General features: G+C 69.9%; 1 protein-coding gene across 1 annotated transcript; it reads right to left on the bottom strand.

The window, feature by feature from the left end:
• Positions 1–237: 237 nt before the first annotated feature.
• Positions 238–18,393, bottom strand: EPPK1 (epiplakin 1). Its single transcript, XM_045871946.2, has one exon. The coding sequence runs from the start codon at positions 18,391–18,393 to the stop codon at positions 238–240; it is 18,156 nt and encodes a 6,051-aa protein (XP_045727902.2).
• Positions 18,394–19,373: the final 980 nt, after the last annotated feature.

The raw sequence follows: 19,373 nt of genomic DNA, 5'->3' as shown, positions 1-19,373 counted from the left end.
AAGTAAAAATTGCTGGAGATTTACATATGAATATCAGGAGAGCATAGACTCATTTTAGCACAACATGGGAAACGTGAAGACATTAGGAAAATGGAAATTATTGATTTGTCTTCAGAAATATATATACATATAACAAGGAGGATAGATTACGAAAATCCTCGGACTTTTCGAGATTGCTGAAATACAGAGATATGTTTTTAGAAAACGAAACACCACCACCAAGAAAGGCCATTCTGCTCAAATAACGGAAAGAAATAAGAGGCCCGTCTCTGGGTCGACAGTAGCTCTCTGGAGAAGCTCCACATAGGTGAGGTTCTCGTGCGTGTTGGGGTCGAAGAAGCCCTTGGTGTCGTCGCTCGGGTCCGCCAGGACGCGGCTCATCTCCTCGTCGAAGTAGCCACGCCGGTAGGCCACGTCCACGGGCAGCCGGTGGCTGTGCACGGGGTCGATGATGCCGCCCGTGGCGATCTGGGCCTCCAGCAGGCGGACGCCGTGGTCGCGGACGATGAGGTCCTTCTTCATGGCCTGGAAGAGGGAGATCTGCTCCCCGGTGTAGGGGTCCGTGTAGCCGGTGACGGCGCGCTCGGCCGACAGCAGCTTCTCCTGGATCTCGCCGCCCACCACGCCCGCGGCCACCGCCTCCTCCACGGACAGCCTCCGGTTGCGCACGGGGTCGATGACGAAGCCGGTGGCCGCCTGCGCCTCCAGCAGCACCAGGGCCGTGCCGGGCCGCAGGACGCCCTTCCACATGGCCTGGTAGATGCTCATCTTCTCCTGCCGCCCGGGCTCGTCCTTGGCGGGCACCAGCACGCCCGCGATGCAGCCCGTGCCCTGCAGGTAGCGCTTGACCGAGTCCATCTCCGTCACCTCCTGCAGGGTCTTGGTGCCCTGGGCCAGGTCCCGCAGGGTCTCGGGGCCCAGGATCCCGGACGTGTGCAGCTCGGAGGCGGACACCTGGCGCCTCAGGCCCCGGAACGACACCTTGCTCAGCCGCTCCTCCGCCTCCTCGATGGCCTGGGTGAGGATGGTGACCAGGGCGGGCACGGCCAGGGCGCCGGCCGCGTGCTGGGCCAGAAGCTCATCCCGGCGGGCCCGGCTCAGGTAGGAGGAGAAGAGGACCTCCCACACGGAGGGCCGCTGCCCCCGGAACTGCCCGGCGCGCACGTCCACGGTGGCGGCACGCAGGGCCCGCTCCTGGGGGCCGCTGGCGGCGGGCTCGGCGGCGGCCTGGCCCGGGGGCGGCCCCGCGTCGCCGTCGCCGCCACCGCGCCCGGCTGGCCCGGCCTCTTGCGGGCCGCGGGCGGCGTCCCCCGGCTCGGGCGGCTCGGGCCCTCCGGCCGCCTCCGCCTCCTCGACGATGGTGGTCAGCCTGCGGGTCAGCGCCGGCAAGCCCAGCGTCCCCGAGCCAAAGTCGGCCAGTAGCTGCTCCCGCGTGGCGCCGCTCACGTAGCTGGAGGCCAGCACGTCCCACACGGGCACCGCCGGCCCGCGCAGGCGGCCCACCTTGACCTCCATGGTGGCGGCACGCAGGGCCCCGCGGGGGTCCCCGCCCTCGGCGGCGGCGGCACGGGCCAGCAGCGGGGTGAGGGCGGCGCCCACCTCCTGCACGGTCAGCACGCCCGCCTCGTACCTGCGCAGCAGGTCCTGCCGCAGGCCCTCGGGCACCTCCCGGTGGAACAGGAGCTCCCAGACGGAGACGCTCTGGCCCTGGAGGACGCCGCGGCCCGGCGACACGCGGGCGTCCCGCAGGGCGCCGCGCAGCTCCTCGCTCAGCTGGTGCACGGCGGAGCCCCGGCCGGCCAGCTGCAGCAGGCGCAGCCCCGTCTCGGGGTCCTCCACACAGCGCTCCAGCAGCTGCAGGTACGTGAGGTTCTCGTGCGTGTTGGGGTCGAAGAAGCCCTTGGTGTCGTCGCTCGGGTCCGCCAGGACGCGGCTCATCTCCTCGTCGAAGTAGCCACGCCGGTAGGCCACGTCCACGGGCAGCCGGTGGCTGTGCACGGGGTCGATGATGCCGCCCGTGGCGATCTGGGCCTCCAGCAGGCGGACGCCGTGGTCGCGGACGATGAGGTCCTTCTTCATGGCCTGGAAGAGGGAGATCTGCTCCCCGGTGTAGGGGTCCGTGTAGCCGGTGACGGCGCGCTCGGCCGACAGCAGCTTCTCCTGGATCTCGCCGCCCACCACGCCCGCGGCCACCGCCTCCTCCACGGACAGCCTCCGGTTGCGCACGGGGTCGATGACGAAGCCGGTGGCCGCCTGCGCCTCCAGCAGCACCAGGGCCGTGCCGGGCCGCAGGACGCCCTTCCACATGGCCTGGTAGATGCTCATCTTCTCCTGCCGCCCGGGCTCGTCCTTGGCGGGCACCAGCACGCCCGCGATGCAGCCCGTGCCCTGCAGGTAGCGCTTGACCGAGTCCATCTCCGTCACCTCCTGCAGGGTCTTGGTGCCCTGGGCCAGGTCCCGCAGGGTCTCGGGGCCCAGGATCCCGGACGTGTGCAGCTCGGAGGCGGACACCTGGCGCCTCAGGCCCCGGAACGACACCTTGCTCAGCCGCTCCTCCGCCTCCTCGATGGCCTGGGTGAGGATGGTGACCAGGGCGGGCACGGCCAGGGCGCCGGCCGCGTGCTGGGCCAGAAGCTCATCCCGGCGGGCCCGGCTCAGGTAGGAGGAGAAGAGGACCTCCCACACGGAGGGCCGCTGCCCCCGGAACTGCCCGGCGCGCACGTCCACGGTGGCGGCACGCAGGGCCCGCTCCTGGGGGCCGCTGGCGGCGGGCTCGGCGGCGGCCTGGCCCGGGGGCGGCCCCGCGTCGCCGTCGCCGCCACCGCGCCCGGCTGGCCCGGCCTCTTGCGGGCCGCGGGCGGCGTCCCCCGGCTCGGGCGGCTCGGGCCCTCCGGCCGCCTCCGCCTCCTCGACGATGGTGGTCAGCCTGCGGGTCAGCGCCGGCAAGCCCAGCGTCCCCGAGCCAAAGTCGGCCAGTAGCTGCTCCCGCGTGGCGCCGCTCACGTAGCTGGAGGCCAGCACGTCCCACACGGGCACCGCCGGCCCGCGCAGGCGGCCCACCTTGACCTCCATGGTGGCGGCACGCAGGGCCCCGCGGGGGTCCCCGCCCTCGGCGGCGGCGGCACGGGCCAGCAGCGGGGTGAGGGCGGCGCCCACCTCCTGCACGGTCAGCACGCCCGCCTCGTACCTGCGCAGCAGGTCCTGCCGCAGGCCCTCGGGCACCTCCCGGTGGAACAGGAGCTCCCAGACGGAGACGCTCTGGCCCTGGAGGACGCCGCGGCCCGGCGACACGCGGGCGTCCCGCAGGGCGCCGCGCAGCTCCTCGCTCAGCTGGTGCACGGCGGAGCCCCGGCCGGCCAGCTGCAGCAGGCGCAGCCCCGTCTCGGGGTCCTCCACACAGCGCTCCAGCAGCTGCAGGTACGTGAGGTTCTCGTGCGTGTTGGGGTCGAAGAAGCCCTTGGTGTCGTCGCTCGGGTCCGCCAGGACGCGGCTCATCTCCTCGTCGAAGTAGCCACGCCGGTAGGCCACGTCCACGGGCAGCCGGTGGCTGTGCACGGGGTCGATGATGCCGCCCGTGGCGATCTGGGCCTCCAGCAGGCGGACGCCGTGGTCGCGGACGATGAGGTCCTTCTTCATGGCCTGGAAGAGGGAGATCTGCTCCCCGGTGTAGGGGTCCGTGTAGCCGGTGACGGCGCGCTCGGCCGACAGCAGCTTCTCCTGGATCTCGCCGCCCACCACGCCCGCGGCCACCGCCTCCTCCACGGACAGCCTCCGGTTGCGCACGGGGTCGATGACGAAGCCGGTGGCCGCCTGCGCCTCCAGCAGCACCAGGGCCGTGCCGGGCCGCAGGACGCCCTTCCACATGGCCTGGTAGATGCTCATCTTCTCCTGCCGCCCGGGCTCGTCCTTGGCGGGCACCAGCACGCCCGCGATGCAGCCCGTGCCCTGCAGGTAGCGCTTGACCGAGTCCATCTCCGTCACCTCCTGCAGGGTCTTGGTGCCCTGGGCCAGGTCCCGCAGGGTCTCGGGGCCCAGGATCCCGGACGTGTGCAGCTCGGAGGCGGACACCTGGCGCCTCAGGCCCCGGAACGACACCTTGCTCAGCCGCTCCTCCGCCTCCTCGATGGCCTGGGTGAGGATGGTGACCAGGGCGGGCACGGCCAGGGCGCCGGCCGCGTGCTGGGCCAGAAGCTCATCCCGGCGGGCCCGGCTCAGGTAGGAGGAGAAGAGGACCTCCCACACGGAGGGCCGCTGCCCCCGGAACTGCCCGGCGCGCACGTCCACGGTGGCGGCACGCAGGGCCCGCTCCTGGGGGCCGCTGGCGGCGGGCTCGGCGGCGGCCTGGCCCGGGGGCGGCCCCGCGTCGCCGTCGCCGCCACCGCGCCCGGCTGGCCCGGCCTCTTGCGGGCCGCGGGCGGCGTCCCCCGGCTCGGGCGGCTCGGGCCCTCCGGCCGCCTCCGCCTCCTCGACGATGGTGGTCAGCCTGCGGGTCAGCGCCGGCAAGCCCAGCGTCCCCGAGCCAAAGTCGGCCAGTAGCTGCTCCCGCGTGGCGCCGCTCACGTAGCTGGAGGCCAGCACGTCCCACACGGGCACCGCCGGCCCGCGCAGGCGGCCCACCTTGACCTCCATGGTGGCGGCACGCAGGGCCCCGCGGGGGTCCCCGCCCTCGGCGGCGGCGGCACGGGCCAGCAGCGGGGTGAGGGCGGCGCCCACCTCCTGCACGGTCAGCACGCCCGCCTCGTACCTGCGCAGCAGGTCCTGCCGCAGGCCCTCGGGCACCTCCCGGTGGAACAGGAGCTCCCAGACGGAGACGCTCTGGCCCTGGAGGACGCCGCGGCCCGGCGACACGCGGGCGTCCCGCAGGGCGCCGCGCAGCTCCTCGCTCAGCTGGTGCACGGCGGAGCCCCGGCCGGCCAGCTGCAGCAGGCGCAGCCCCGTCTCGGGGTCCTCCACACAGCGCTCCAGCAGCTGCAGGTACGTGAGGTTCTCGTGCGTGTTGGGGTCGAAGAAGCCCTTGGTGTCGTCGCTCGGGTCCGCCAGGACGCGGCTCATCTCCTCGTCGAAGTAGCCACGCCGGTAGGCCACGTCCACGGGCAGCCGGTGGCTGTGCACGGGGTCGATGATGCCGCCCGTGGCGATCTGGGCCTCCAGCAGGCGGACGCCGTGGTCGCGGACGATGAGGTCCTTCTTCATGGCCTGGAAGAGGGAGATCTGCTCCCCGGTGTAGGGGTCCGTGTAGCCGGTGACGGCGCGCTCGGCCGACAGCAGCTTCTCCTGGATCTCGCCGCCCACCACGCCCGCGGCCACCGCCTCCTCCACGGACAGCCTCCGGTTGCGCACGGGGTCGATGACGAAGCCGGTGGCCGCCTGCGCCTCCAGCAGCACCAGGGCCGTGCCGGGCCGCAGGACGCCCTTCCACATGGCCTGGTAGATGCTCATCTTCTCCTGCCGCCCGGGCTCGTCCTTGGCGGGCACCAGCACGCCCGCGATGCAGCCCGTGCCCTGCAGGTAGCGCTTGACCGAGTCCATCTCCGTCACCTCCTGCAGGGTCTTGGTGCCCTGGGCCAGGTCCCGCAGGGTCTCGGGGCCCAGGATCCCGGACGTGTGCAGCTCGGAGGCGGACACCTGGCGCCTCAGGCCCCGGAACGACACCTTGCTCAGCCGCTCCTCCGCCTCCTCGATGGCCTGGGTGAGGATGGTGACCAGGGCGGGCACGGCCAGGGCGCCGGCCGCGTGCTGGGCCAGAAGCTCATCCCGGCGGGCCCGGCTCAGGTAGGAGGAGAAGAGGACCTCCCACACGGAGGGCCGCTGCCCCCGGAACTGCCCGGCGCGCACGTCCACGGTGGCGGCACGCAGGGCCCGCTCCTGGGGGCCGCTGGCGGCGGGCTCGGCGGCGGCCTGGCCCGGGGGCGGCCCCGCGTCGCCGTCGCCGCCACCGCGCCCGGCTGGCCCGGCCTCTTGCGGGCCGCGGGCGGCGTCCCCCGGCTCGGGCGGCTCGGGCCCTCCGGCCGCCTCCGCCTCCTCGACGATGGTGGTCAGCCTGCGGGTCAGCGCCGGCAAGCCCAGCGTCCCCGAGCCAAAGTCGGCCAGTAGCTGCTCCCGCGTGGCGCCGCTCACGTAGCTGGAGGCCAGCACGTCCCACACGGGCACCGCCGGCCCGCGCAGGCGGCCCACCTTGACCTCCATGGTGGCGGCACGCAGGGCCCCGCGGGGGTCCCCGCCCTCGGCGGCGGCGGCACGGGCCAGCAGCGGGGTGAGGGCGGCGCCCACCTCCTGCACGGTCAGCACGCCCGCCTCGTACCTGCGCAGCAGGTCCTGCCGCAGGCCCTCGGGCACCTCCCGGTGGAACAGGAGCTCCCAGACGGAGACGCTCTGGCCCTGGAGGACGCCGCGGCCCGGCGACACGCGGGCGTCCCGCAGGGCGCCGCGCAGCTCCTCGCTCAGCTGGTGCACGGCGGAGCCCCGGCCGGCCAGCTGCAGCAGGCGCAGCCCCGTCTCGGGGTCCTCCACACAGCGCTCCAGCAGCTGCAGGTACGTGAGGTTCTCGTGCGTGTTGGGGTCGAAGAAGCCCTTGGTGTCGTCGCTCGGGTCCGCCAGGACGCGGCTCATCTCCTCGTCGAAGTAGCCACGCCGGTAGGCCACGTCCACGGGCAGCCGGTGGCTGTGCACGGGGTCGATGATGCCGCCCGTGGCGATCTGGGCCTCCAGCAGGCGGACGCCGTGGTCGCGGACGATGAGGTCCTTCTTCATGGCCTGGAAGAGGGAGATCTGCTCCCCGGTGTAGGGGTCCGTGTAGCCGGTGACGGCGCGCTCGGCCGACAGCAGCTTCTCCTGGATCTCGCCGCCCACCACGCCCGCGGCCACCGCCTCCTCCACGGACAGCCTCCGGTTGCGCACGGGGTCGATGACGAAGCCGGTGGCCGCCTGCGCCTCCAGCAGCACCAGGGCCGTGCCGGGCCGCAGGACGCCCTTCCACATGGCCTGGTAGATGCTCATCTTCTCCTGCCGCCCGGGCTCGTCCTTGGCGGGCACCAGCACGCCCGCGATGCAGCCCGTGCCCTGCAGGTAGCGCTTGACCGAGTCCATCTCCGTCACCTCCTGCAGGGTCTTGGTGCCCTGGGCCAGGTCCCGCAGGGTCTCGGGGCCCAGGATCCCGGACGTGTGCAGCTCGGAGGCGGACACCTGGCGCCTCAGGCCCCGGAACGACACCTTGCTCAGCCGCTCCTCCGCCTCCTCGATGGCCTGGGTGAGGATGGTGACCAGGGCGGGCACGGCCAGGGCGCCGGCCGCGTGCTGGGCCAGAAGCTCATCCCGGCGGGCCCGGCTCAGGTAGGAGGAGAAGAGGACCTCCCACACGGAGGGCCGCTGCCCCCGGAACTGCCCGGCGCGCACGTCCACGGTGGCGGCACGCAGGGCCCGCTCCTGGGGGCCGCTGGCGGCGGGCTCGGCGGCGGCCTGGCCCGGGGGCGGCCCCGCGTCGCCGTCGCCGCCACCGCGCCCGGCTGGCCCGGCCTCTTGCGGGCCGCGGGCGGCGTCCCCCGGCTCGGGCGGCTCGGGCCCTCCGGCCGCCTCCGCCTCCTCGACGATGGTGGTCAGCCTGCGGGTCAGCGCCGGCAAGCCCAGCGTCCCCGAGCCAAAGTCGGCCAGTAGCTGCTCCCGCGTGGCGCCGCTCACGTAGCTGGAGGCCAGCACGTCCCACACGGGCACCGCCGGCCCGCGCAGGCGGCCCACCTTGACCTCCATGGTGGCGGCACGCAGGGCCCCGCGGGGGTCCCCGCCCTCGGCGGCGGCGGCACGGGCCAGCAGCGGGGTGAGGGCGGCGCCCACCTCCTGCACGGTCAGCACGCCCGCCTCGTACCTGCGCAGCAGGTCCTGCCGCAGGCCCTCGGGCACCTCCCGGTGGAACAGGAGCTCCCAGACGGAGACGCTCTGGCCCTGGAGGACGCCGCGGCCCGGCGACACGCGGGCGTCCCGCAGGGCGCCGCGCAGCTCCTCGCTCAGCTGGTGCACGGCGGAGCCCCGGCCGGCCAGCTGCAGCAGGCGCAGCCCCGTCTCGGGGTCCTCCACACAGCGCTCCAGCAGCTGCAGGTACGTGAGGTTCTCGTGCGTGTTGGGGTCGAAGAAGCCCTTGGTGTCGTCGCTCGGGTCCGCCAGGACGCGGCTCATCTCCTCGTCGAAGTAGCCACGCCGGTAGGCCACGTCCACGGGCAGCCGGTGGCTGTGCACGGGGTCGATGATGCCGCCCGTGGCGATCTGGGCCTCCAGCAGGCGGACGCCGTGGTCGCGGACGATGAGGTCCTTCTTCATGGCCTGGAAGAGGGAGATCTGCTCCCCGGTGTAGGGGTCCGTGTAGCCGGTGACGGCGCGCTCGGCCGACAGCAGCTTCTCCTGGATCTCGCCGCCCACCACGCCCGCGGCCACCGCCTCCTCCACGGACAGCCTCCGGTTGCGCACGGGGTCGATGACGAAGCCGGTGGCCGCCTGCGCCTCCAGCAGCACCAGGGCCGTGCCGGGCCGCAGGACGCCCTTCCACATGGCCTGGTAGATGCTCATCTTCTCCTGCCGCCCGGGCTCGTCCTTGGCGGGCACCAGCACGCCCGCGATGCAGCCCGTGCCCTGCAGGTAGCGCTTGACCGAGTCCATCTCCGTCACCTCCTGCAGGGTCTTGGTGCCCTGGGCCAGGTCCCGCAGGGTCTCGGGGCCCAGGATCCCGGACGTGTGCAGCTCGGAGGCGGACACCTGGCGCCTCAGGCCCCGGAACGACACCTTGCTCAGCCGCTCCTCCGCCTCCTCGATGGCCTGGGTGAGGATGGTGACCAGGGCGGGCACGGCCAGGGCGCCGGCCGCGTGCTGGGCCAGAAGCTCATCCCGGCGGGCCCGGCTCAGGTAGGAGGAGAAGAGGACCTCCCACACGGAGGGCCGCTGCCCCCGGAACTGCCCGGCGCGCACGTCCACGGTGGCGGCACGCAGGGCCCGCTCCTGGGGGCCGCTGGCGGCGGGCTCGGCGGCGGCCTGGCCCGGGGGCGGCCCCGCGTCGCCGTCGCCGCCACCGCGCCCGGCTGGCCCGGCCTCTTGCGGGCCGCGGGCGGCGTCCCCCGGCTCGGGCGGCTCGGGCCCTCCGGCCGCCTCCGCCTCCTCGACGATGGTGGTCAGCCTGCGGGTCAGCGCCGGCAAGCCCAGCGTCCCCGAGCCAAAGTCGGCCAGTAGCTGCTCCCGCGTGGCGCCGCTCACGTAGCTGGAGGCCAGCACGTCCCACACGGGCACCGCCGGCCCGCGCAGGCGGCCCACCTTGACCTCCATGGTGGCGGCACGCAGGGCCCCGCGGGGGTCCCCGCCCTCGGCGGCGGCGGCACGGGCCAGCAGCGGGGTGAGGGCGGCGCCCACCTCCTGCACGGTCAGCACGCCCGCCTCGTACCTGCGCAGCAGGTCCTGCCGCAGGCCCTCGGGCACCTCCCGGTGGAACAGGAGCTCCCAGACGGAGACGCTCTGGCCCTGGAGGACGCCGCGGCCCGGCGACACGCGGGCGTCCCGCAGGGCGCCGCGCAGCTCCTCGCTCAGCTGGTGCACGGCGGAGCCCCGGCCGGCCAGCTGCAGCAGGCGCAGCCCCGTCTCGGGGTCCTCCACACAGCGCTCCAGCAGCTGCAGGTACGTGAGGTTCTCGTGCGTGTTGGGGTCGAAGAAGCCCTTGGTGTCGTCGCTCGGGTCCGCCAGGACGCGGCTCATCTCCTCGTCGAAGTAGCCACGCCGGTAGGCCACGTCCACGGGCAGCCGGTGGCTGTGCACGGGGTCGATGATGCCGCCCGTGGCGATCTGGGCCTCCAGCAGGCGGACGCCGTGGTCGCGGACGATGAGGTCCTTCTTCATGGCCTGGAAGAGGGAGATCTGCTCCCCGGTGTAGGGGTCCGTGTAGCCGGTGACGGCGCGCTCGGCCGACAGCAGCTTCTCCTGGATCTCGCCGCCCACCACGCCCGCGGCCACCGCCTCCTCCACGGACAGCCTCCGGTTGCGCACGGGGTCGATGACGAAGCCGGTGGCCGCCTGCGCCTCCAGCAGCACCAGGGCCGTGCCGGGCCGCAGGACGCCCTTCCACATGGCCTGGTAGATGCTCATCTTCTCCTGCCGCCCGGGCTCGTCCTTGGCGGGCACCAGCACGCCCGCGATGCAGCCCGTGCCCTGCAGGTAGCGCTTGACCGAGTCCATCTCCGTCACCTCCTGCAGGGTCTTGGTGCCCTGGGCCAGGTCCCGCAGGGTCTCGGGGCCCAGGATCCCGGACGTGTGCAGCTCGGAGGCGGACACCTGGCGCCTCAGGCCCCGGAACGACACCTTGCTCAGCCGCTCCTCCGCCTCCTCGATGGCCTGGGTGAGGATGGTGACCAGGGCGGGCACGGCCAGGGCGCCGGCCGCGTGCTGGGCCAGAAGCTCATCCCGGCGGGCCCGGCTCAGGTAGGAGGAGAAGAGGACCTCCCACACGGAGGGCCGCTGCCCCCGGAACTGCCCGGCGCGCACGTCCACGGTGGCGGCACGCAGGGCCCGCTCCTGGGGGCCGCTGGCGGCGGGCTCGGCGGCGGCCTGGCCCGGGGGCGGCCCCGCGTCGCCGTCGCCGCCACCGCGCCCGGCTGGCCCGGCCTCTTGCGGGCCGCGGGCGGCGTCCCCCGGCTCGGGCGGCTCGGGCCCTCCGGCCGCCTCCGCCTCCTCGACGATGGTGGTCAGCCTGCGGGTCAGCGCCGGCAAGCCCAGCGTCCCCGAGCCAAAGTCGGCCAGTAGCTGCTCCCGCGTGGCGCCGCTCACGTAGCTGGAGGCCAGCACGTCCCACACGGGCACCGCCGGCCCGCGCAGGCGGCCCACCTTGACCTCCATGGTGGCGGCACGCAGGGCCCCGCGGGGGTCCCCGCCCTCGGCGGCGGCGGCACGGGCCAGCAGCGGGGTGAGGGCGGCGCCCACCTCCTGCACGGTCAGCACGCCCGCCTCGTACCTGCGCAGCAGGTCCTGCCGCAGGCCCTCGGGCACCTCCCGGTGGAACAGGAGCTCCCAGACGGAGACGCTCTGGCCCTGGAGGACGCCGCGGCCCGGCGACACGCGGGCGTCCCGCAGGGCGCCGCGCAGCTCCTCGCTCAGCTGGTGCACGGCGGAGCCCCGGCCGGCCAGCTGCAGCAGGCGCAGCCCCGTCTCGGGGTCCTCCACACAGCGCTCCAGCAGCTGCAGGTACGTGAGGTTCTCGTGCGTGTTGGGGTCGAAGAAGCCCTTGGTGTCGTCGCTCGGGTCCGCCAGGACGCGGCTCATCTCCTCGTCGAAGTAGCCACGCCGGTAGGCCACGTCCACGGGCAGCCGGTGGCTGTGCACGGGGTCGATGATGCCGCCCGTGGCGATCTGGGCCTCCAGCAGGCGGACGCCGTGGTCGCGGACGATGAGGTCCTTCTTCATGGCCTGGAAGAGGGAGATCTGCTCCCCGGTGTAGGGGTCCGTGTAGCCGGTGACGGCGCGCTCGGCCGACAGCAGCTTCTCCTGGATCTCGCCGCCCACCACGCCCGCGGCCACCGCCTCCTCCACGGACAGCCTCCGGTTGCGCACGGGGTCGATGACGAAGCCGGTGGCCGCCTGCGCCTCCAGCAGCACCAGGGCCGTGCCGGGCCGCAGGACGCCCTTCCACATGGCCTGGTAGATGCTCATCTTCTCCTGCCGCCCGGGCTCGTCCTTGGCGGGCACCAGCACGCCCGCGATGCAGCCCGTGCCCTGCAGGTAGCGCTTGACCGAGTCCATCTCCGTCACCTCCTGCAGGGTCTTGGTGCCCTGGGCCAGGTCATCCATCACCTCCTTGCTGATGATTTCTGCATTGATGAGTTCTGAACCTGTGATTTGTTTTCGGATCCCTGGGAACCATAGTTTCTTCTTCGTTTTTTCTTTCTCATCTATTAGTTCTAAAATAATGTTTACTACCTTTTCCAATGCCTGGGTCACATGCATTTTATAGTCACTGATCAACTGGAGTTTTATTTCTTGGGTCACGTACTCAGAGTTGAGCAGCTCCCACACTGATGGCCTCTGGTCCTTGTATCTTCCCACCGGGACCTGCACCTGCTCGGCTTCTAAGGCCCTCCTTGTTGCCTCGTCAATATAGGCAGAGGTTTGGTGGTCCCTGACTACCAGGAAGAGAGCCCAATCTGTCCCTGCTTCTTTTTGGCTCCTCTCCTGTAGCTGTTGGTATGTGACCCTCTCCTGAGTGTTCGGATCCACATACCTTTTGTTCATGTGCTTCTGATCTGCAACGAGTGGGTATGTGTCCTGGTGCAGACAGCCCCGTCTGTAGGCCATGTCCAGGGGGAGCCGGTGGTGGTGCAGGGGGTCGATGATGCCCCCTGTGGCCACCTGCACCTCCAGCAGTCTCAGCGCTTCCTCTCTTCGGACAAACTTCCTCTGCATGGCCTGGAACAGTGAGATCGTGTCTCCCGTGGCTGGGTCTGTGTAGCCTAGGGCGGCCTTCTCGGCTTCCAGAAGTCTTGCCTGCAGTTCCTCACCCACCAGGCCCTCAGCCACGGCATGCTGCACGGAGAGCCTCTTCTGGCTGCAGGGATCCAGCATGAATCCCGTGGCTGCCTGGGCCTCCAGCAGCTGAGCCGCAAACCCCATGGGGATGAGTCCTTTCCTGCTGGCCTCGTAGAAGCTCATCACCTCTTGGGTGGAAGGTACAGTCACCCCCACAATGCAGCCAGTACCCTCCAGATAGGGTCTCACATGTGCCAACCTGCTGAGATCCTGCCCCCCTGATCCCTCCTGGGACAGGGCTTCCAGGGTCCTTTTATCAATGACTCCAGAGTTGAACAACTCTGCAGCTGTCACCTCTCCACGGATGGCTGCCACCTTCATGCCTTGGTATCGCTCCTCTGTTTCTTCCACCGTAGCAGTGATGACCCCCAACAGCTGCTCTAGGGACGCATTCTGGGCTCTGTACTCATGGATGAGCTCCCGTTTCCTTTCTTCTGTGAAGTACTGAGACGACAGTAGGTCCCAAAGGGAGACCTTCTGATTGGCGAACCTCCCCACGTGCATGGTCGTAGTTTGGGACTGCAGAAGCTGCCTTGAGGCTTCATCAATATAGATGTAGGTTTCTCCTTTCTTCACAATTTGTAACAGGTAGAGCCCCGTCTCGGGGTCCTCCACACAGCGCTCCAGCAGCTGCAGGTACGTGAGGTTCTCGTGCGTGTTGGGGTCGAAGAAGCCCTTGGTGTCGTCGCTCGGGTCCGCCAGGACGCGGCTCATCTCCTCGTCGAAGTAGCCACGCCGGTAGGCCACGTCCACGGGCAGCCGGTGGCTGTGCACGGGGTCGATGATGCCGCCCGTGGCGATCTGGGCCTCCAGCAGGCGGATGCCATGGTCGCGGACGATGAGGTCCTTCTTCATGGCCTGGAAGAGGGAGATCTGCTCCCCGGTGTAGGGGTCCGTGTAGCCGGTGACGGCGCGCTCGGCCGACAGCAGCTTCTCCTGGATCTCGCCGCCCACCACGCCCGCGGCCACCGCCTCCTCCACGGACAGCCTCCGGTTGCGCACGGGGTCGATGACGAAGCCGGTGGCCGCCTGCGCCTCCAGCAGCACCAGGGCCGTGCCGGGCCGCAGGATGCCCTTCCACATGGCCTGGTAGATGCTCATCTTCTCCTTTGTGCCCTGGATGAGGACCCCAGCAATGAAGTTGCCTCCCTCCAGGTACCACCTGATGCTGCTCCTCTCCATCACCTCCTGCACTGTCCTTCTGCCCTGATTCAGCAGGTCCAGCGTCTCCTTGTCAATCAGCTGGGACCTAAACAAGTCACTGGCCGACACTAGCTTCCGGAGTCCTCTAAAGGTGGCCTGCGAGGGTTGTCTCTCTGAGGTCTCAACCAGGGCGGTGATGGCCACAGCCACGTGCCGCAGGGCGGTGGCCCTCCCGGACTGGCAGAGCGCCACCAGCTCCCGCCGTTTGTGGATGTCAACATACTCTGAGTGGAGCAGGTCCCACAGTGACACGTTGAGACCTTTGAACCTCCCAGTGCCGACAGGCACCTTCATGGCCCTCAGGGCCACCAGCATGTGCTCGTCCACCTTAAGCACCCTGTCCTGGGCAAGTGGAAGCAGCCACAGGCTGGTGTCAGTGTCCAGGACACAGCGCTCCTTGAGCTGGTTGTACGTCACCCTTTCCTGTGCGCTGGGGTCGAAGAAGAACTTACTGTCCTCGGCCATTGAGGTTAGCACCCGGCTGACCTGCTCGTCCAGGAGGCCAAGCCTGCAGGCTGCCGCCTCGGGCAGGTGCACCCCGTGGACAGGGTCCACTGCGCCCCCTGTGGCCAATTGCGCCTGTAGGAGGGGGAGGCCCTCACTTTGGGGCACCAGCCCCTTCTCCATGGCCTGCCACAGTGAGAGGGCGCCTCCTAGATACGGGTCAGTGTACCAGGTCACGGCCCTCTCGGCTTGCTGGAGCTGCTCATGCAGTGCCCCAGCCACCAGGCCGGCCTTGACTGCACCTTCCACAGATAGCCTCAGGTTGGTCAGAGGGTCAATGAGGGAGCCAGACGCCACTTGAGCCTCCAGCAGCCTTCGCCCCAGGCCCTCAGGCAAGAGGCCGTCCCTCATGGCCTGGCTGATGCTGACCTTGGCCCCCGACGGCTGCAACACCACGCCGGCCACGCAGCCCGTACCCCACAGGCAGGCCTTCACGGCGGGCTGCTCGGCCACCTCGGCAGGTGACTGTGTGCCCTGAGCCAGCGCCGCCAGGGTCTCCTGGGTGATGATGCCAGCGTCCAGCAGCCAGACGGCAGGAACCTCCCCCCTTGGGCCGGGCACCGTGACGCAAGCCTGAGCCAGGAGCTCTGCCTCACGCACCTGTTTCTGCACCGTTTCCTGAAGCTGCTGTGCGGTAGTCTGCCCTGCCCTGAAGTCCTCCAAGAGGCTCTTCCGCTGCTCGTCAGTGAAGCGGCAAGAGCTCAGGAGCTCCCAGAGGGACGTGCCGTCCTCAGCCCCCGGCACGGCCTGCAGGGTCTCCTGGACCTGCTCGTCAGTGGGGACGGCAGCAGCATTTTCTGGCAGGGGCAGGAAGTAGAGCCCAGAGGCCTCGTCCCTCACACACTGGTCCAGGAGCTGGGCATAGCTGGTGTGTCCCCGGCCATCTAGCGTGGGGAAGGTCTTGGAGGAGCTGGACAAGGCGATCGCCATCTCCTGGTCGAGGTAGCCACGCTGGGTGGCCACGGGCATGGGGAGGCGATGGTGGCCTGTGGGGTCAATGACCCCTCCTGTGGCCACCTGGGCATCCAGGAGGCGGGCAGCCTGCTCTGCAGGGACAAGGCCCTTCTTCATGGCCTGGAACAGGGACACCCGCTCCCCAGAGAAGGGGTCTCTGAAGCCGCTGACAGCGTCCTCCGCCTGCCTCAGCCTGCCGTACAGCTCTGGGCCCACCAGCCTCCTGCGCACGGCCTCATCCACGGACAGCGTCTCCAGACCGTGGGGGTCAACAATGGCTGCGGTGGCCGCCTGAGCCTCCAGCAGGGCTAGCGCCACGCCCGGCCCCAGCAGCTGCTGCTTCATGGCCTCGTAGAGGCTGAGCCGCCGCCTGGAGGACTGCAGCACGCCGCCCACGGCACCCGAGCCGCGCAGGGCCCGCTGGACGCTGTCCACGTGCAGGAGGGCCTCGGGGCTCACTGCCCCCTCCAGCACCCGGTCCAGCAGCTCTTGGTCAATGATTTGGGCCTCCCAGAGCTGGTGGGCTGTGACTCGGCCCCGGAGCACGGGCAGCGCGATGTCCACCCACCTCCCCACTGCTCTCCCCAGCAGCTGGGCCACCTGCGCCAGTGACACCCTGTGCTGTCGGTAGTCCCGCAGCACCTGCCTCCGCTGGTCCTCGCTGAAGCACTCTGAGTTGACCAGCTCCCACGCGGAAACCCTCTGTCCCCGGAACCGCCCATGCCTCACAGGCAGCAGCAGGCCCTGGAAGGCCCGTCGGGTGGCGCCATCCACCAGCTCGGGCTGTGAGCGGCCGAGGGGCAGCAGGCGCAGCCCCGTCTCGGGGTCCTCCACACAGCGCTCCAGCAGCTGCAGGTACGTGAGGTTCTCGTGCGTGTTGGGGTCGAAGAAGCCCTTGGTGTCGTCGCTCGGGTCCGCCAGGACGCGGCTCATCTCCTCGTCGAAGTAGCCACGCCGGTGGGCCACGTCCACGGGCAGCCGGTGGCTGTGCACGGGGTCGATGATGCCGCCCGTGGCGATCTGGGCCTCCAGCAGGCGGACGCCGTGGTCGCGGACGACGAGGTCCTTCTTCATGGCCTGGAAGAGGGAGATCTGCTCCCCGGTGTAGGGGTCCGTGTAGCCGGTGACGGCGCGCTCGGCCGACAGCAGCTTTGCAAACACATCAGGCCCAATGAGGCCGGCCCTCAGTGCCTCCTCTACAGAGTATGTCTTGTTTTCCTTTGGGTTAAGGATGAAGCCCGTGGCCACCTGTGCCTCCAGGAGGATGAGTGCCGTGCCGGGCCTGAGAAGCCCCTTCCCGCGAGCCTCGTAGATACCGAGCCGCTCCCGGGAGCTGGTCAGCAGCACGCCCGCGATGCAGCCAGTGCCCTGCAGGTACCTCTGGACCGAGTCCAGCCTGCCCACTTCCTGGGCTGTGGTCTGTCCTCGCTTCAGCTGCTCGTACACGTCCTGATCAATGATCTCTGCTTTCAACAGCTCATCTGGCGTCACGGGCCCCCTGAGCCCAGCAAAGGTGGTCCTGGCTGTGGCTGCAGCCTGCTCCAGGGTGGCCCTCAGCACCGCCGCCAGCTCCTCCAACGAGATGGCGCCTTCCCGGTGCCGCTGGGCCAGTGCCGCCCTCTGCTCTGCGGAGATGGGCTCGGAGAAGAGCAGCTCCCAGAGTGAGGCGGGCCGGCCCTGGAACTTGCCCACGGAGATGGTGGCCGTGGCCTCACTTAAGGCCTGCCGGGTGCTGTGGTCAATGAATGGGGGTCCTTGTGGCTCCCCTCCGAGGGCCCCGTCTGAGAGAGGAAGGAAGGCCAGCCCTGTCTCTGGGTCGGTGACACAGCGGGCCATCAGCTGCCCATAGCCAAGGCTCCCCTGTGTGCTGGGGTCTGAGAAGCCAGCGGCCCGGGAGACACACTGCCACGTCTCTTCGTCCAGGCACCCGAGGCGCAGGGCGGCCTCCAGGGGCAGCCGGAGCCTGCGGGCTGGACACACTGGCCCACCTGTGGCCAGCTGGGCATCCAGGAGTCGCAGCGCCAGAGGCCTGTCCACCAGCTCCTTCTTCATGGCCTGGAAGAGGGAGACTCGCCCTCTGCTGAAGGGGTCATCGAACCCCGTCACCGCCTGCTCGGCCACCAGCAGCTGCCTGTGGAGCTCCGGGCCGAGCAGGCCTGACCTGACGGCCTCATCCACCGTTCGGCGCCGGCCGGTGGCTGGATCCACCAGCGTGCAGGTGGCGGCCTGAGCCTCCAGGAGCGGGAGTGCCATGCCCATCGGGAGCAGGTGCTCAGTGATGGCCTGGAAGAAGCTCTTCTTGTGGCCCGCGGGCAGCAGGACAACCCCCGCCACGCCGCCCGTGCCCTGCAGGTAGCGCTTCACGGCAGCCCATGTGCTCACATCTGACGCCACCAGCTTGCCCTCCTGAAGGCCCTGGGCAGTCTCCCCATCCAGGACCCCCACCTCCAGCAGCTCTGCCAAGCTCACTGCCCCACTCAGGGTCTGGAAAGTGGTCTTGAGGGGCAGCAGAGCCAGCCCTGTTCTGGGGGCTCTCACGCACCTGCCCAGCAGCCCGCGGTAGGACAGCCACTCGCCTGTGTTGGGGTCCAGGAAGCCAGGGGCACCGGAGCTGGGCTCGCCCTCTGCCAGGCCACGCCACGTCTCCTGGTCCAGGAGGCCCTGCTGGCAGGCCAGCTCTGGGGCCACTCGCACACCCTGAATGGGATCCACCAGGCCCCCAGTGGCCAGCTGGGCCTCTAGCCAGCTGTACCCCAGTGCTCTCTCCAGCACCTCCTTCCTGATGGCCTGGAAGAGTGCCAGCTTCCCGCCACCGTAGGGATCGGGGTACCCAGTGACGGCCCGCTCAGCAACCAGGAGCCTCTCCTTTAGCTCCAGGCCTACCAGGCCCTGCCGCACGGCCTCAGACACAGAGAGGAAGTGGCCCTGCGTGGGGTCCACAAGGCCCCCGGTGGCGGCCTGGGCCTCCAGCAGAGCCAGCCCAAGCTCACCAGACAGGAGGCCCTGCTTCATGGCCGTGTAGAGACTCTGAGCCTGGCAGGAGGCTTCCACATATACCCCAGCGATGCTCTTGGACTGGGGCCCGGAGGGGGTGCTGGCTCCCAGCATGGCCTTCACGGTCTTGGGGACGGTGGTCAGCTCAGTGCCGTTGGTGGCCAGGACATCAAGAGGAGGAGAGGTGTGGCCATTCATCATGCTTGGCCAGTTGTGTAGAATTCACTCCCCCAAGGCCCACTGTGTTTGCTCCCTGCGGGGGGAGAAAGGCTGTTAGGGGCCCTGGGATGGCCCAGGCAGGCAGGAGGGGAACAGTCAGGGGTCAGCCCCAAGCCCGGAATCAGCCTGGGGGATGGGGATCAGCATCCAAGTGAGGTCCTTTGCCTTGCCCTGTGGGGTCCCAGGAGGGACCATGAGGGACCTCAGGCCAACAGGGTAGCCTCCAGGATGTGTGGGCTCTGTTTTCTCCTGTGGGCCATCCTCTGGCCCCCATCCCAGCCCCACACCCTCAGGGTCCTGGCGTGGGCTGGGCCTGGAGGGGCCTGCACGTTCCAGGTGGGGGCAGTCCCACGCCACCCGGCCTGTGGCCCCACCCACCCTCATCCTCCGCCTCTAATTTACACCTTCCAGCCTCACAGGCCTCCCTCTGCTCCCCAGAGCTCTTTCCTTGTCCTGCCACCCCCTGGGTTCAGGAACACCATACCCTTCCCCCTTCCAGTCACCTCCTCCAACCCCCCACCCCACCCTGGAGCCTTTGCTCTGGCCTCTGTTCCTTCCCAGACCCCCAGTGGGCTCCAGGCAGGAACCCCCCAGAGTCTCCTGCCTCGGTCTGACTCGGTGTCCTCCCTGCCCCCACTCCCCAACCCCTTTGCTCTCTGGGTTATGTCCTCTCTGTGCCCACACCTGACCTCGGAGGCCGAAGAGAGCAAAGACTCAGTGCTTGTGAGCTGGTCTTGCAGGAGCCGTGGGGAAGGCCAGGCACTGGGCTCTGGTCAGCTGGCTCAGAGTCCCAGCAGCCCCATAGCTGTCCCCTCTCAGCAGACAGCCGTGTGCCCCAATTCTCTGAGCTGCGGTCCTAAGTATCCCACCTCCCATCCCCTATCACACCTGCACACTAACCTCCTTCACCCACACCCATCCCCTTCCGGTGGGGTTCAATCATGTCCCCCCAGAAGAGA

Source organism: Mirounga angustirostris, unplaced genomic scaffold (assembly GCF_029215605.1).
Source record: "Mirounga angustirostris isolate CCGP_5_RB_7025 unplaced genomic scaffold, mMirAng1.0.hap1 SCAF_4, whole genome shotgun sequence".
Classification (NCBI taxonomy): domain Eukaryota; kingdom Metazoa; phylum Chordata; class Mammalia; order Carnivora; family Phocidae; genus Mirounga; species Mirounga angustirostris.
Note: the sequence above shows the minus strand (reverse complement) of the source record. Positions and strands in the feature narration are given on the sequence as shown.